Source organism: Excalfactoria chinensis, chromosome 2 (assembly GCF_039878825.1).
Source record: "Excalfactoria chinensis isolate bCotChi1 chromosome 2, bCotChi1.hap2, whole genome shotgun sequence".
Lineage (NCBI taxonomy): Eukaryota > Metazoa > Chordata > Aves > Galliformes > Phasianidae > Excalfactoria > Excalfactoria chinensis.
This window is the reverse complement of record NC_092826.1, coordinates 99,583,395-99,601,574: the sequence shown is the minus strand read 5'-3', so window position 1 is coordinate 99,601,574 and position 18,180 is coordinate 99,583,395. Positions and strand designations below refer to the sequence as shown.

General features: G+C 40.5%; 1 protein-coding gene across 2 annotated transcripts; it reads right to left on the bottom strand.

Moving 5' to 3' along the window:
• Nucleotides 1–992: 992 nt before the first annotated feature.
• On the bottom strand, nucleotides 993–14,141 carry MIOS (meiosis regulator for oocyte development). 2 transcript variants are annotated; one of them, XM_072330172.1, is made up of 11 exons: nucleotides 13,997–14,141; nucleotides 11,690–13,056; nucleotides 11,385–11,483; nucleotides 10,198–10,455; nucleotides 9,192–9,361; nucleotides 7,483–7,548; nucleotides 6,768–6,926; nucleotides 5,887–6,039; nucleotides 4,427–4,631; nucleotides 3,261–3,390; nucleotides 993–3,014 (listed from the first exon to the last, which is right to left on the bottom strand). In XM_072330172.1, exons 2-11 carry the CDS (start codon nucleotides 12,984–12,986, stop codon nucleotides 2,918–2,920), a joined length of 2,634 nt encoding a protein of 877 aa, XP_072186273.1. In that variant the 5' UTR covers nucleotides 12,987–13,056; nucleotides 13,997–14,141; the 3' UTR covers nucleotides 993–2,917. The 2 variants fall into 2 exon arrangements, with proteins under 2 accessions (XP_072186273.1, XP_072186274.1); XM_072330173.1 differs by lacking the exon at nucleotides 13,997–14,141 and adding an exon at nucleotides 13,520–13,644.
• Between the last annotated feature and the right edge of the window lie 4,039 nt (nucleotides 14,142–18,180).

Sequence of the window (18,180 nt, the reverse complement as noted above, 5' to 3'; positions counted from 1 at the left end):
TTCAGCCAAGGGCTACACTATCCCACCACCTTTTCCTCCTGAAACATCTGGTGTAGTTGGTAGGATTGTGGTCTGAGTAAGCATATTTGGAAAAAATGGATTTGAGTATAGAAGAGATGCCTGCTGAGCACACTGGGAGACACACATTGGACAAGAGAGCTGTTGGAAATGCAGAGCAGCGGGACAGAGCAGATCCCTTTGGGTACAGCAGAGAAGTGAGGTGAATCATGGAACTGAGTTGGAAGGGGCCCTTACAGGTCATCTGCAGTGAACAGGGACACGGCACAGCTTGATAACTTTGTTCAGAGCCCTGTCCAGCCTGACCCTGAATGACTACAGGGCACCACCTCTCTGGGCAACCTGTGCCAGCACCTTACCACTGTTTTTTCTTTACATCCAAGCCTTGTCAGAGGTGTCTCCCTCCTTGCCTTGCTGGACACTTGGATGGTATTATCTCTGTTGCCAGGCCTGCTCCACCCTCCTTGCTCAGACAGCATGGGGCTGTGACCCTTGTAGGTGACAGACACCATAAAATACTCAAGTCAGTTTGTGCTCATTATGTGCATAAGATGAGAAAGTGCTTGTGCTTAATTAAGTCTGGGAGGCAAGGACATACTATGAAATGAAACACATGAAATGTTGTCAGCATGAGCCCTACGTTCAAAAAGGAGTTTTGGCATGCAAACTTCAACAATTTAAACAGCAGAGTTGAGAAGATAACAGAAAATAGCAGATGTAAATGTTATCTGCAGATTATGGAATGTCTGCAGCTGTACTTACAAATCACCTCCCCAGATCACAGCTTTACCAATTAAGAAGCAAAACAACAAAAATAAAGGAATGCTTAAGTACACCTCTGGTAAGTTTTTAGAAACAGTGTCATTATTGGTCTGAAAGCTTGAGTACCGATTACTACAGCAAAAGTTGGTACTTACGCTGGACCAGAATACGTACGTATTCATAACCTAAAACATTTCAAAGACATGCCAAACACTGAAGTAGGCAACTTATTTAATGAAGTGATAGAAACTGAAACAAACAGGGAGAGTCGAGTCAAAAAAGTTGAGACTTCTTTTCTTACATGAGAGACATTTTTAAGCAGTTGCATTCCTGGATATGGAATTTATCATGAAAATTTACTGGTCAATGGTACTACAGAGGAATAAAAATACATCCTTTGCACTTAGAAATCCTGACTTCCATAAGCAGAAGTGTTATTGCCCGTGTTTATATAAATAGGGTATCATACATCAAACTGGGGTTTATATTTATTAATGGAGAACATTTTACATAGCACTTCAACAGCAACATAAAGTGTGCAAAAAAACCTAGAAAGAGAAATAAATATTCCAACAAGAAAAGAAACATTAACTGCTTCCCCACAATAGCCTGACTGCAAATATTAAGTACCTCTTAGATTTTAACTTGATATCTATCTTTGTCAATTAGGCAAGAATTTTAGATCAGAGTAAGCGTAGCAGATGTAGTACAGCATTGATCAGAAAATATGACCGGAATCCCAAATGTAGTCATGTACATCCACAGACAACGTTTCTACTTTCTATCCCGTTACAACTACATTAGAGCACTTAGAACCCGTGGTATGTTACAATATATTCTTCTTTAAAACAACAAATTTCACAGTCCTGGCAATACGGTACCAGTTTATTGCTAGCATTCCATTTAGTATTTCATAGCACGCAAGTATTAAGTAACTCATATACTGTTCCTAATAGCAAATAAACACACACCAAGTAAACTGATGTTATTTTCACATACCTTAAAACAGGTGTTTGTTTTTTTTTTTCCCCTAATTTTGTTGCCTACAAAATCAAGGACAACGATACAGATTAGCTCCTAGCACAATATTAGCAAAATATCATTGACTCTCAAGTTAATAAATATACTTAAATCCAGCAGGTAACATATAATTTACCACTTGTAGTCAATGACATAAAACTATGCAGTCTCTAGGAGCAGACTGGTGTCCAGCAGTGACCTGAAGCAGGATTTAAATAGGTTCACTTCACACTTCCCAGTGTATTTCAGAAGTGCCGGAAAATCCCGATTATCCAGAAGTCCCAAATATTCAAAATGCTTGTAGTCAAAACTCAGTATGTAGTTCAAACCTGAAATATTTACAAGTCTCCAGTCCTTGACACTTCAGATCTTCACAGTATTATGTTAAAAATAAAACAGTCGTATCGCTCTTCTAATTGTCTGCACTCTGCAGTGAAACTGACACACAACCTTTCAGGGAACTCCTCTTGTCTAAGATAATCTCCCCAGACTCTTTAGCATTATAATTCACATCAGCTGGGTCACACAAAGTATGTTAAATAAGCACTCAAATTGCAAAGGTATTGCTTTACTGTCAACAAAATTTGGGAAAAGAAATAGATTTTCCTGTAAAATAAAATTATTTAGAATATAATTAACAGCGACACTCTTAATTGACTCACAGAAGTGACTGCATTCAAAGAACTGTGATCAACCAGTGAAAGGACACCACAGCATCACTGTGCTATCCTCTGAAGAACACTTTTTTTAGCCATTCCCCTTGAGGGTTTACTTTCACTGAGCACAACAAACAAACAAACATTGCTTTATTTGGAAAACTGATAAAAGGGCCCATAAGCATCACCCGGAACAATCTGTTAAAATTCCTTGAATTTCAACAAAGCCTCCTGGCCTCTGGAACTGCTTAAATCCTCTGAACAAGGCCCACACGATACATCCAGAGGCTTATTTCCAGATTATCAATTTCTGCCACGCACAGTCTTACACACATCACCTTACCAATCTGATAGCAATTTATTGTTTCACAGTCAGTAAGTCACAACATGACCTCTGTCTAAAATGTATGCTTGGACTATAATGGGCATCCATTAGAGATCCTCATATTTTCAAAGGATATTTACGCCTGAACAGTCTCTGCTGGAATGAGATTCCCTGTTGTATCCAGCTGCATACACTTACATGAACAGGCAGACACAGGACACTCAGTATGGTCCCTAGATAGCAATAGTAAAAAAAAGAAAAAGCAGGTAAGGCAAAGCTAACAAGAATTTTGCAATCTATAAATCTAAGTATGTGCACAAACACAGCATCTCACAGAAAACTTTGTGGCACAGTAAGCTTAGTCTGTGTTTAAACAAATAAACAAACAGACACTTTAATTGTAGCAACAACAAAGGAGACACATCCTACTTCATGCAGCATACACAAGTGAAATGGAAAAGATCTTAATGGCAACTTACCTGAACCAACTGAGCATATGCCCAGCATGTCCACCATGTCTACAGTTATGACACCAAGTAAACCAGTTGTTGAACTGGGCTAGCTTCTTGTCTTTGCTAAGATCCACTTTTTCATCTGACTTGGATCCTCCTGCATAGAAGCAAGCCCAGCACAACAGACAAATGAAACATAACAGCTTGTATTTCAGTCTCACTAACACTATTAGAGTGAATTTGGAATTAGGAACTTCAGGTGAAGTAGAAGCCTGACATCTCTTTTAAAATCAACACAATTATTGTAGATGTAAGAACTGGTGGAGAATCAAGAATGTATTGCTTGGCTAATGTTTCACACCTTACGGACGTGCTAATCTTGCCTATTAAATTTTGCAGACAGAATCTCTTCCAGTGGTGATTTATGTTTTGGTGATTGTGTTCCAGTGAATTATGCACCTGTTCATGGAACGTTCTGCTTTAAAATATGTAAGATTAGCAAAATCTCAGTTATGAATTGGAATAATTCAGTAACAAGTCATAACACTGACCAGTGAAAGAATGAGAGATATATAAATGGATGACAACTGTACAGCTGCTCATAGCTCTTTAACAAGACTGACCTAAAAGTATGGAAAAAATTAATTTTACTTAGACCTTGGATAAAAATGAGTCCAAGACATTCAGAACCAAGAGATTCTAGGGATAGTATCTCTTCGCTGTGCCAGCAGGACCATACATTCTTTCATATTTAGTCACAGAGAGTATATATACTACACTACATTTATTTCCTCTTCCAGTTAAGGAGCAATTGATTTACATTACAAGATTTCTGCAGCCTTCCAACAGTTCATTCCAAGAAAACACATCTCTCAGTTCTTAGAATGTCAAAGCTCATAATAAACACCACAATATCCAAATCTTTTTTTCTGTTTTAAGTTACGGCATTCTACTAACAATCTCACTGGAAAAAATGGCCAGAATGAGGTAACTGTGCATACAATCTGACACAAAAAAAAGACATAGGTTTAATCAAAATATTGGCTGGAATGTAAATGTGTTCTCTACTACAGTCTATTTAAGTATTAATATTTACAGTACGAGTACAAATAGGAGGAAAAGGTACAACAGATCATGTTCTTTAGCTTCTAATGAGGACCCCAGCTGAACAACTTAAAACAAGTATGCAGTACCTGGACAACTGGAAACTGGAGTTCCCATATTTATCAAGCAAAGTGCACAGCGAGGAAGTGGCTTACGACAACCAGGGCAGCTGGTAACTTTGGACTTAGTTGGTGAGCCGCTAACCCCATACTGGCTGAAACCTCGTCCCTGATGAGGAATGGCTGAACAGCTGTAAGAGATCGATTTTCCACAGAAATTGCAACTCACAAACACCTAAAGAGAACAAAAGCCCATTAATTTTTCAGTTTGTTTCCATTTCTTCTATAATTACAAGTAAATTTGCTCCAGCTAGCAAAGACTTGATTTATGAGATATTCTGAACACTACACTGGACAGTCTTGTGAAGGTGCTGTGAATGTCTTGGCTTATAGACTTGATATGCTCTTCTGAGAAGTAGGCCTCAATGATGCCTATGTACTTCATAAAACCATGTGAAACTATTACTGCTGGGAGAGGTATTATTCCAGAACATAAGAAGTTATATGTCAGGCAATTAAAGAAATAAAGTTTACTCAGTTTACAGGCCTTTCCCTGTTACTACCCAAGTGACTCTAGAGCCCCCAACATGAGGATATGCCGACTAATCTTTGCCTGAATACCTTATGCCGCAAGTTGAGGCATAATACAGAGAAAAGCAATACTTTCAGCTCTTCAGGAATTATTTATGTTGCTCATGTAAGGCAGTAAATTCAACTCCTTCTCACTTGGAGCAGTACACATGGAGTTCTCTTAAAAAAGCTGTGAAGAATACGTGAATCAAAACACAGCCTTCCTTAGAAATCCTTGCATCCCCAAGGCTTGTAATGCACATGTTAGCAGGCATGAGCAAGTAGGAGTTGCTGTGGGTGGAACACTTTGAGTAAGAACAGTACCAGATAATGTTTGGATAGCATGTCAGTTTTCAGTTTAGCTTATGCTCTAACTGATAAGGAAAATTTCTGTTCACTTCAGACTCAAAGGCTTCAAAGGCTCAGTTAAACTAAAAGCTGATATGAACCGGTTCTTGGTTCCATCTCCTAGTTTCAGCACCATCCTCATCATAATGAAGAATTCACAAGGGTAAGTTTCTGATTTTGTTTTTCAACACTGGAAGGAAAAAAAACCTCACAGATACACCAGAAAAAGTGTGGAAACATTACAGATTGTGGAGGATGAGTTTTTGTTAGAAGGAAAGGCTTAGGAAAAATAATGATTGAATGAAATGGCACTTCCTAGATCAGAATTCATGTACATTTGTTCACTTTCTTACCCCCTACCAAAACAGTTAAGTCCTTTTTCTGAGTAATAATTTTGAATATATTAATAACAAAAACAACCAAGCAACAACAACAACAAATAAAGCAACAAAACACTGATTTGAAATCTTGCTTTTCCTCACAAAAGCCAAGATGCAGCCAGCAGTTTTATTTATTTATTTCTATTTAAGCACTACGTTGCCTTCCTTTCTGGATGTAAGAATGATACTTACCTGAGCTAAAGGTTTTGAACTGGGATCCAGCTTACTTCTGTGGATATCAAATTCCGCACGTTTATGCCAAAACCTCCAAGCATCTAAAAGATTCCTATAGTTCTCAATCCAGTACTGAACCCTCTCATCCTTAAGTACTTCTGATGGAGAACCCTAATGAGAAAGGAAAAAAATGCCAGACATACACTGAACACGCACAACACAAGTTATTCACGTTTTCAAAAGGCTTTACTACTACGTAATATGAAATATGATAAACAATAGCATAATCTGCATAGAGAAAGATGATATTTGGAAATACTTAACACAAGACTGATAACAATTTTCTTCAGTCTGCCCTTCAGGTTGGGAATGTTTGTGCTGCTGATCTCCTAAGAACTGGGATTATGCATTTCTGTAGCACATTTGAGTTCATATCATTACTGTGGTTACATCCACAGTCAAACACAGCACTGGTAGTAACTCCAACTGTTCCATTAAGGACCAGGATAAGATAAGCTCAAAACAATAAATAAAAGCAACATCCACCCAAAGACAAAAAAAACTTCCACCTTACAGCAGTTCTCTAACAAAACCCTGGAAGCAAAAATGCCTATTTTGAACCTATCAGAAAACACAGAAGCAGTTCAACTATTCAACTGTTCGGCTATTTTTTTTTTGTTTTCCCCTTGTCTTCACTTTCTCTGACTGAGACAGCTTGAATATAGAAGTTTGTGGTTATCACAAAGTGCTTCAGATGATCGCACAAAACAGGCAGGCTATATATTGTCAAAGTTTACTACCAAATATACTTCTTAGTTCACAAGAATCAATGCTATACCACTAAACAAACTATGTTTAGCTCTCTTATGTAAAGATTCATTGTTGAGTGAGAAACTAACCTGTAACATGCAATAGCTTGCTGTCTGGACATCGCCAGTTCTGTCAACATAACTTTCCATCAAGTCCACACCATCTTTTGTCAGCCCTGTCAACAATATTCCTTCCAAATTCCCAGCATCTTTCATTTCATTCGTCAGCTTCTCAATAAATCTGTTCAGCTATAAAAATAAATAATAAAAATAGTTCAGCTGTTTGTACATCCCCATGTAATTCATTTCATGCATACAGCAAAGCTTTCTTAAATTTTCCTTAAGGGCGTCCTTTGCTAACAGCATACACTGCTTGCTGCACATCACACAGTTAAACATCTATTATATACCAAGAATTTAAACATTAATGTACTTTAAACCTCCTGATGCAAAGAGCAGAAAGAAGGAGGTCAACAGTTTTTCCACATGCTTCTGTGAATTTGAAGGAATCCTACTGTAAAACAAAGGCTTCTTTAAAGAGAAGGTAAATGTCTGGCCATAAATACCAAATACAAATACTGTCCAGTAAAACATTTAGCTCATGTGATATGATTTTTAAAACTAGCAAGTATAGAATATTATTTACTTTAAATACAAAGAGAGAGGGAGAGAAATTATATCATAGCTTATATCCTACTGTGAGGAAAAAACAAATCCCTTATGATACCCCTCCCACCCCGAACTTTCATCTCACTAAATAAACCCCAGCTTAACAGTTTGCTTGAATGTGTAACCATAGACTTACCTGAGCATCATTGAGGAACTTGCAAGCAAATGCCACCCTGTCTCGTACTGCCACATTATTTTCATACTTTGGAGAAAAAAATGGGAATGTCACCATCACATGCCTATTTTCCAAGTTTTCAATACACTGCTTCTAAAAGTCAGATCATTTACCTCATTGTATAGCTAACATTATGAATTTGATTACGTACAAAGAATGCACCAGAAGAAAACTAACACCAAATATTAGCTGAACTTTTTATACTCAGATATAGGCATCAGATTGAGACTGAGGCGACCTGGAACAATCTGCTCCTGTGGTAGAAAATCCTGGTACAACACACTGAACATGGTTTTTGAAACTACAGTAAACAGAAGTTTTACAAATCACGTAAGACTAGGCTATAGCGTTTCTAGCACATCTAGCCAAGAGTCTCAAGAAGTCACAAAAGGTAGAACCAAACAACCCTTCTTCTTCCATATTTATAAAAGGCCTAGCCGTACTACTTCATTTTTTCCTAAAACCACAACTGAAGAAAATAGTAATAATAAAATGACAATATCCAAAACATCAGTTTCTCAAAAGTATATTGGCACCCATGATGCAGCATGCAACAATATCTACTTGCTGCTTTTTAATCCTTTTGCCACATCTGATACTGAAAGAAAAAACACCTTGATTACATTCACACTGGTACGTAGCTGTGCCCATATAGAATCATTACTGAACACCCAGAGAACAAGATTGTTCTCTCTTGCTCAGAGAAAATGTTTTCTCCTCTGGGATTCTTAGCTTATTCTTATTTTATAGCCCAAATACATCATATTATGTCATCCTTGTCTTCAACATGTATAGGCCAATTACTCTTCTACAAACAGCTACTCTTCTACTTACAGCTCTGTTCCCATTGGTGCCTTTTCTGGATACTTTCATGAACCTTAACATCATTGTCATATTGCGGAGCCTAGAAATGCACACAATATTCAAGCTGAAGCTGTACTAATGCTAAATGCAGTGGGACAATCACCTCTCTTGACCAGTTGGCTGTGCTGTGTTTAATGCCACTCAAAATAGTTTTCCCATTGGCTGCCAGGGCACATTACTGGCTTGTTCTGAATTGCTGTCACCAGTACCCCCAAGTCGTTTCCTGCAGAGCTCCTCTCCAGCCACTCATCCCCCAGCTTCTGTTTTTATCCAGCACTGCTCCATCCCAGGTGCAGACCTGGCATTTTCCTTCATTAAGCTCCTAGCAAATACTGATGGCCCAGTGCTCCCATCTATCTGGATTCCCTTTCTAAGGTCTGTCATCCCTCAAGACAGTACCAAACTGAGAGTTGCTGCTGACTATCAGCAAACTTGCTGAGGATGTACTTCACTCCTGCATCCAGATCATTATCCTCACTCCTGCTTTTTTCCTACCAGCTTATATTATTTTGATAACATATTTCTAATGGCATAAGAATTCCACGCTAAAAAAGATAAACAAAAATCCCATAAGAACAGCGTCAGTTGTGTTGGATGTTTTGACTGCCTCGGCATATTTTATATAGCCTTCACATTGACACAACACTCACTAAAGCAAGAACTCTGTTTAGAAGATAAAGATGTTAAGTGAGACAAAAACATAAATTCTAAGCTGATTAATTCATGGAATTTGCAACGCTTTACCAACACCTGTGCGTATATGTGCGTGCCTATTATTTAAAGAAATTTAACATAAATTTACTCACCAAAACACCATCGTATGAACCAGACTCACTTGTCAGAAAAGCAAACATAGCACACAGGTAGGGATTGTTCAACTGCAGTCTTAGAGTACTGCACATTTCTCTCCAAAGTGAGTTCTTCTCATCTGTGTAGCCTGACAGAGCCATTGCTACTACATTAAGATTCAGATCACCTGGTTTATTGAAAAAAAATAAATGAACAAATATTTTAAGTTCAAGATTCAAAAGAAAAAGGACATACAAGAGTTTGAAGTTAATATGTTTCCTAATATCATCATATTTATTTCATCTAAATATTCTTCTGTCAAAAAGAAAATGTTTCCTTTTTCCTAATTCAAACACAACCAGTTCTTGTTCCGAACCTTCCTCTCACCCCAAAAATGCACACACCTCCCCCAGCCCCCAAAAGTGCAGTATTAAAAACAACAGAGCCATAACAGTTTTCTTCCTGTCACACCAATACACGTTGTTGCAAAGACACTATATTAAATTTAATAAGAGAACACAGATGCAAATCAGAGTCCAATGAGGAATACTAGCTAGGAAATACCAGCACTTCCTAGCTCTAAGATCAGTAACTCTACCTTCATACAGTGTTGCTTTCCCAAACAAAATTTTGGAACCAATGCTTTCTATAAGCTGAATATTGTATTTCAAGCCACTGCACTGGCAGAAAGCTGCGTACAGCCCAACTGAAGCAGACATATTTGATATCTGACCCAGCTGCAGTTCCATTAAAAAAGAAAAAATCCCACCACTTTTGAGTGTAACACTTCCTGTGGTACGCATCAATACATGCAACATGTTGTAATTACACAGTAAGGCATACTACAGTCTGAGGAGTGAAAAGATTAGGATCTGTCAAATTCGGAGGCTCCAATACAGCCAATTCAAGGACTGTGAAAGACAGTGGGAATATTTTCCATGCCACCTTCCAAAATCCTGTTTACAAAAGCATCTACTCAGGTGATGCACCTCCAAAAGAAAAGACACAAAACACGATACAAACCTTTTCCTGAGGAAGCACCTTTGTTTAGAATTTGTATTGCCCGCCGTATGTCCAAATTGAATAGTGCTACAGCAGCAGCTCGCTCCCAGTCTCCTTCCTGTTCCAGTGAATTTAAAAAAGGTTCCACATCTAAGTCTGTTCCCTTCTTTATCCAGCCACAGAGCTGCAAAGCCAAAGATCTCTCCTCGCTCAGATACTGAATAATATCTGCCTGTCTATCAGATCCACTCCTGCTGTGCCTGAGGTTCTCTGTTGTTCCTAAAATGGGAACAATACGTTAAATTACACTTAAACCACAGTCTAAATTGCAACTGCAACGTTTGATTTCAACCATAGAATAGAACAAAAAAGCCAAGTATCTTACTTTACTACTAAATTAACATCACTAATAACTACATGGTGAGGAGCAGCAGACAGAAAATGATTTTATTCTGATCTCCTAAAAGTCAAGCAACTAAACTTGACACTTACTCCCAAAGTCTGTCTTTCTTTCCTCTTGATCCTAAGATTTTGTAAGTTCCTGTTGCCACGACAGGGCCGAACAGTGTGTTCAGCTTGAGCATACAGTCAAGCACCTGCTCTACCAGTTCTCCTCAGCAAGCATCAATGTGATAGAAACTTTCCCAACACTCAAGAGTTGCTTTTGTTCTGTGTTTTTTTTCCACCTCGAGCAGATCAAATATTAATAAGACCCTTACTGAATGGAGAGGACAAGATTCAAATAAGAAACCCCTAAAATACACCTCAGCGAGTGTAAGAGGCATAATGGGATACACAATGAATGACCGCCACTTCAAATTAAGGTAGCTTCTTTAAACATACAAATGTACTTTGGCTACAGTAAAGTCAGCTTTCTACAACTACACTCCCATGTAAAACTTCGAAAAACACAACAGTTATGCAGGGAGTAACACTTTTGGTGCCACAGTCAACAAGTAAATGTTTGAAACAGGTCAGTTGAAGTTCTGCCTCTGAGGTTATTTTGTTCTGATGATCATCAAAGAAAACAAAAAATTCAGGAAATTACTATATAAACTGTAATATAAAATGTTCACTTACATTTCTGTACTTACAACATACATTAAAACACAGACTGATATACTTCATGTATTTCTACAACAAACTCAAGAGTGCTTCATTTGGTAAATATATTATAATATAACTTAGCAAAGTTGCAACATTCTTACCCAAAGATGACTTCACAATTGACTTAATGCCAGCATAAACTAGGGGACCTTTGTTTCCTGTAAGTTTTTGATCCATATCTTCAGTGTACTGCTTCATAAGTATTAACACGTATAGGAAGCTTATTTTTTTTTTCCAGAGAATTTGAAAAAACACTTCTTTAAAGTTAAAACTCATATTCTGTTAATGTAGGCCTTTTACAGGACATTACACTGTATTTAGACCTTCACGCATTTCACACAACTGGTTTACACATAAAGGGTGAATTACTTCTTTAAAATATAAACCACGGTAAAATAAAGGATATAGTGCAGAGTGTACCAAAGTGATTTCAGCTGAGGATCTTCATTTCCAGCTAGGAGATGATTCCTCCAAACTTGTTCAGTATCAAGACCATACCTCGATAAAGCTCGGAGCCGCATTTTGGTGGCTATATCCTTTTCCAAGGAGCTGGCCTTTCCTTCTTCTGTACACTCATATAAATGTCGTCCACAAGCCCACATTAAGGATGTCACTGGACTCCATGCAAGAGAAATTCTCTCAAAAACCGTGAAGTCGGACATAGTTCTATTGGGAGTCACAACCACCATTCGATTTTGACTTGTGGGATGCCAGGCAAATGAGGCAATGTAGTTTTCACACGGTTGGACACTTCTTTCAATTATTGTAGGCTCGGTTTCATCTCCAATAGGCGTGGGAGTATGCTGCATGTCATACAGCCTAATGATATTACTGTCCCTTGTTAAAGTAGCTAACAGCCCCGTTCTTGTTGGACACCATGCGACTTTCGTTAAAGGTTTTGGTTGCTCTGTCAAGGTCAGAACAGGCTTTTCAAACTTTCTTAAATCCCATATGGCAACTTGGCCTTCATAGAAGGAAGCCACACGATCATGGAAATATGGATCGACAGTCACTCCTTGGACAGCCTTGGTATTTACAAATATTTTTTGGCTCGTATTCCTCAGATCAAAGATAGCCAGATTGCGATGCATGCCAGCTAAAAGAAGCTTCTGATCCCGTGGAAGCCAGCAAAGGGAGAGACAAGCATCGTTCTGCCCTAATTCATACAGTGGCTTTGTTACCACCAGTCCTGCTTCCGGATCTCCTGTTGAAAGTCTTACTTTCTCTGTAGCAACTGCAGTCTCTGGAGCATATTTGCTACTGATATCCCAGATCAATACTGAAAAGTCAGCCCGATGTTTATCTAATCCAGCAGCAAGCCAATTACTATCTAGCGGGTTCCACGCTAGGGTGTTGCATTGTCGTGCATGCTTGGGAACAAACTCTTTCCCTATCAAATCTTTAGATTTTGAGTTGTGATCTTGACCAAGGCTGGTAAGCACCACTCGACCATTGGCCTGTCCAACAGCAAGAAGACATTCAGGATCATACTTGGGATACCAAGCCACACATTTCATATATGGTGTATCTGAATTTATTGACAACAGCGTGGCTGTAGTTTCCTCTGATAAACGCAAGGACCCCGCCTTGAGTTCTGAACTTACAGCAGATTCAATGTGATAAAGGCTCAATTCTGAGTCACACACAACAAAACGGTCGACATGGTGCGGGGCCCAAAGAATATCAGGTTTGGAGCCACTCATGTTTAGGGTGAGTTCATAAACAACTTAAACTCCTGTAAGAAGATTCTGGCGACATCCATTCATACGAGAACTGTTGAAAAAACGATTTTTAGGAATGTCATAAAGACACAAATTTCTTTTTCATCATTAAAAAAAACAACAAGAAGAATATTGTTCTACATTGCTTTTAGCCCAAGCTTATAGCGTGCACACATTCAAGGCCAAAACTTTAAGCATTTCTCACATGAAGCCACTTTTCCCATGACATCCCCTGTTCTTGCTACAATACACTGACAGATGCAGAAATCACACAGCCATCTACAAACCGACAGCAGTGTGTTTACAACCCCCATACCAGTACTGGCTTCTTATTATGGAACAGAGCATTAACCCAAATGTGATGCAGCATGATGCGTGGGTGTGCCGCCAGTAAAGGGCCACTCCCTAAAACAGGTAGTAGAAAACCTCTCTGCCTAATTGAAATGCACTCATTTACAGATCCTAGAGTCTGTCTGCCTTGTTTAAAGCCTCATCCATAACCTACAAAGTCTTACCCTACTTGAAGATGGCTATAAAGCTTTACATGGTTCATCTCATTCTGCTGCTCCCAGTTCCACCTTCTGCCCCGATGCCTCTAAGCCTTCACATGCGGCCTAGCAGCACACAGAAACTCGTTGTTCCGCTGATAGCTGCGGGAGCCACACGGCCAGAATCCTCACACGTTACTACATACAAAGGAAACGACCTTGTGATTCCAACAAGCTTTTCATAAGGCTGGGAACAAGACTGGGAAAGGACAGAAGCATCAATTGCTGCCTCCGGGCATCCCCTCCACCCCCGCCGTCTGCTCTCAGCTCTCCCCTCCTCCTGCCTCTACCCGGTCCGGAGCCCGGCCCGCCTCACCGCTGCCCCGCTCTGCGGGAACGAGGAGGCCGCTGGGGCCCGTGGAGACACCGCGGCAGCAGGGCCAGCCCGAAGCGAGAGCAGCAGCCAACCCCCACCGTCCCCGGGTGCGGCGGCTGCTCACCCACCCGCCAACGCTGCGACACCGTCGCGGCGCGACCCACGGGCAGCCGGAGCCTCCGGCCGCGGGGACAAGCGACAGTCGGGCTGCGCTTCCGGCTGCGGGGCGGTGGGGAAGTGATAACAGCCGCACTTCCGGCGCGCGATGAGCTCCTTCCGGTGGTCGGGAACGCGCTCTCACTTCCGGGTTAGGAGCGTTGTTTGTGGTTGGTGTGGTGACGTCACGCAGCGGCTCCACAGCGCCCCGCCCCTGCTGGTGTTCGTTCCGAGTAGAACATCACGAGGTTCATCAAACCCCAGTGCAAGCCTTACAGCTGTATCATGGCAACCGGCACTACCAGTACGATCTGGGGGATGTAAGGATAGAGCAGAGCCCTACCACAAATGAATGGGGACGTGAGCCAGCAGTGTACCCTTGGAGCTGTGAAAGTTGCAATAGCGGAGGTTTAGTGTCAAACAGATGTGCATAGAATCATAGAATCATAGAATTACTCAGGTTGGAAAAGACCTTGAAGATCATCAAGTCCAACCGCAGCCTAACCAGTAGCCTATCTCTTAAAAAAACAACCACAAAACAACACCACAACAACAAACCTCTGCTAAATCATATCCCTGAGTACCACATCCAAACGGCTCTTAAACACATCCAGGGATGGCGATTCAACCACCTCCTTGGGGAGCCCATTCCAGTACCTAACCACCCTTTCTGTAAAGAAGTTCTTTCTAATATCCAACCTGAACTTGCCCTGGCGCAACTTGAGGCCATTTCCCCTCATCCTGTCACATGTCACTAGTGAGAAGAGACCTGCCCCACTCTCACTGTAAGAACCTTTCAGGAACTGGAAGAGGGAGATAAGGTCTCCCCTCAGCCTCCTTTTCCCCAGACTAAACAGCCCCAGCTTCCTTAGCCTCTCCTCGTAGGGCTGATTCTCCAAGTCCTTCACGAGCCTCGTTGCCCTTCTCTGGACCTGCTCCAGTACTTCCATATCTTTCTTGTGCTGAGGTGCCCAAAACTGGACACAGTACTCGAGGTGAGGCCTCACCAATGCCGAGTACAGGGGCAGGATGACTTCCTTAGTCCTGCTCACCACACCATTCCTGATACAAGCCAGGATGCCGTTGGCCTTCTTGGCCACCCGGGCACACTGTCGGCTCATGTTCAGCCGAGCATCAATCAGTACCCCCAGGTCAATTTCCTCCACACAGTCCTCCAGCCACTCCGTCCCAAGCCTATAGCGCTGCCTGGGGTTGTTGTGGCCAAAGTGCAGGACCCGGCATTTGGTCTTGTTAAACCTCATCCCATTGGCTTCGGCCCAGCTCTCCAGCCTGTCTAGATCCCTCTGTAGGGCCTCGCTACCCCCAGGCAGATCCACGCTCCCTGCCAATTTAGTGTCATCTGCGAACTTACTGAGGGCGCACTCAATGCCCTCATCCAGGTCATCAATAAAGATATTGAAGAGGACAGGCCCCAGCACCGACCCCTGGGGAACACCACTCGTGACCGGTCGCCAGCTGGATTTAACTCCATTTACCACCACTCTCTGGGCCCGGCCCTCCAGCCAGCTCCTTACCCAGCCGAGAGTGTACCCATCCAAGCCACGGGCTGCCAGCTTCTGCAGGAGAATACCATGGGAGACAGTGTCAAAGGCTTTGGTGAAGTCTAGGTAGACCACATCAACAGCCTTTCCCTCATCCAGCAGATGGGTCACTAGATCATAGTTTAGAGCCAGACCATGAAAGTTTGAAAAAAGGGAGAAGGTATAGGCACAGAAATCCATACACAGACCTGGTAGCTTCAAGTACAGACCAAGGTAAGAGAATTTTGGCCAGAATACTGGTCTGACAAGGACTGGGTATGTCAGACTTTGAATTCATATGTAAACAATAGAACTCCTTTCTCTGAAACAGAATCGGTATTAGTCTCTCTAACTTCCCACTTTCCAAGTCACTTTCTCCATTCCAATCCGAGTTGTTTATGACAGGGTTACATTAATCAAGGCTTTATAGTTTGACCAAGAGACCCGAAATAAGTATTTAGTTTATCAGGATCAGACAGGAACAGAAGAGTGGAAACAGTTATTCCAGGAAATATTCTCTCTCATGAAGCCTACCGTCTCAGTCTTTTACTATCTTAGTCTTTAGCTTTCACTTTCTGTTACAAAGGGATGTGTGTTATACTCTTATGTTGTAGGCTTATGTTATTTTATACATATGGCCCTTATGTTTTACAGTAGCTTTGTTTACTAATTGTGTTCTGATTAAAGGCTGAATACGATGCCCATACTTATCATGGTGTATAATCATGTAGATACACCAGAGGGCAGAATTTAGACAGCATAAATGATATCTCTTGATGTTATGTTGTACACACATTTAATTTAATTGAACTCAGCGGCTGAGCGATCATTTGCTTGGTATACAGCAGTCTTATTTTTGACGACTATATGTTGCATAAAGCATGAATAAGAACGTCACTGAATTAATATAGCTCAGGCATTCGAAAAGCTGTTTCTTAAGTTTTTTATAAAAACTGTTCGAAGTGTGTACTTCAAATAGCTGCATTTCCTAACAGGATAAAAAATCCGCAATGTATTCCAGTGAATGTTGTCATTCTTGTTGTGTGAAGAACATACTGGGGGGAAAAAATGTAAACTTAAGGCATTCAAATCTGGTTAGTCCCACTGATCAAGCAGAACCAAAACATCTTCTGACACATTATATTCTTGTACCATACAGTAGTCACCTTCTTTCTTGGTTTTATAGATCTGTATCATGTTCACAATCAGTTGTGACTATCCAAGTGAAAGAACTGTATCCTTCTTGTCTCCCTTCATCCAGAAGCTCTCTCATCTTCATCGCCTATCTGTTTCTTCTTATTTCTTCCATGCCATTTGAGTTGCTGTAACTCAAATATCAGACAGTATCCACATTCTCTCCGATCATGAAAGATAATGTAAAACTTATTGACCAATGTCTTATTATCCCCTGTTTCAATCTGGTAGGGTTATCTACCCTGGTAATGGAGTTCTGAGAGGTGGAGTATGAAAGGTCACTAGCTACAGTGGATACAGTGAGCTGCTATGGCACACTAGGGATAAAGTGCCTATGCTGTCAAAGAGGTTAAAGCTGTATTGCGTGAAAGATATACCCAAAGGGATTTACAACTTGCCATCTGTAAATTCATTTGCCAATTTAAAATGAACAAGGGCAGCTCTGAAGGTAATGCCTCCCATTTGGGCCTGCTAGGTATTTATATACATTCATATTGCGGAATTTGAAGGTAATCTGAATTTTCAAATTCTCTGGAATTTATTACTTCTTTCCCTCACCTGCTCATAACAGTTTTAATTTCTTCCAAGAAGAATAGAACGTTGTATCTGGATTTAAATGTGCCTTGCAAGTAATCTGTGAAACAATGAAATTGATGCTAGTTTTCTTTGGGTTGTACTTCCTCTTTAGTCCCAGACACTCAGTGGCAACCTCAGTCCTCCCACCATCTCTCTTTATTGCAGTGCACCCAGGTATTACTCTTCAAGCCTAAGCTCAGGCTGTAAGGGATGCTATGCTAATGTCACATCTCTGGTGTAGCCACTGCTGCTTGGAGAAGCTAAAGAGGTGTGACTGACAAAGGTGATAGGTAAAGATATGAACTGTTTAGAAGCAAGTATTTTAGTGTGAAATTTCAGCCATGTAAAAGGGAAAGTGCTTGTGCTCCTGGGCTGACTGTCCCTTTAACAGAGCAGCTTGGTCTCCCACTCAGCACTGGCAAAATGCCTGACTGTTTCCATTTAAATTTTGGCCAACTGAGCAGGAATAATGCACCATAAAAGATCTTGAGGGAAGATAGAGACATTTACAAGTGGATAAACTATTTATTTGCAGTTTGTTTTCCCATGCTGTGTAACCTACTGGACATGCTTTCTATGCTGACAGCTCATTCAATCCACAATTTGCCCTTTGAATACCTTTGAAGGTAGGAGACTTAAAAGTTATTTCAATATACTTTTAGAGGATTGCACTGTTAGATTCTACAGATGTAACTGCTTGATGGAGTTGGAGATAGAATTTAGGAAGGATAGCTAAATTTGAGATATTATTGGTTATCATTGTTAGTGATATTTCAAACAACTGTAAATTAAAGGCTTTTTAAAAATATTTTTTAATGAATTTCTAGTTTTCTGTAGAAATACAT

Excerpts from the sequence above, each read along its gene's own strand:
- MIOS (XM_072330172.1), bottom strand. The coding sequence starts at position 12,986 with ATGAGTGGCTCCAAACCTGATATTCTTTGGGCCCCGCACCATGTCGAC. Across the intron at positions 10,456-11,384 it reads AATTGTGAAGTCATCTTTGG|GAACAACAGAGAACCTCAGG; the intron begins GTAAGAATGTTG and ends TTCCCATTTTAG. Across the intron at positions 4,632-5,886 it reads GTTCAAAACCTTTAGCTCAG|GTGTTTGTGAGTTGCAATTT; the intron begins GTAAGTATCATT and ends TGTTCTCTTTAG.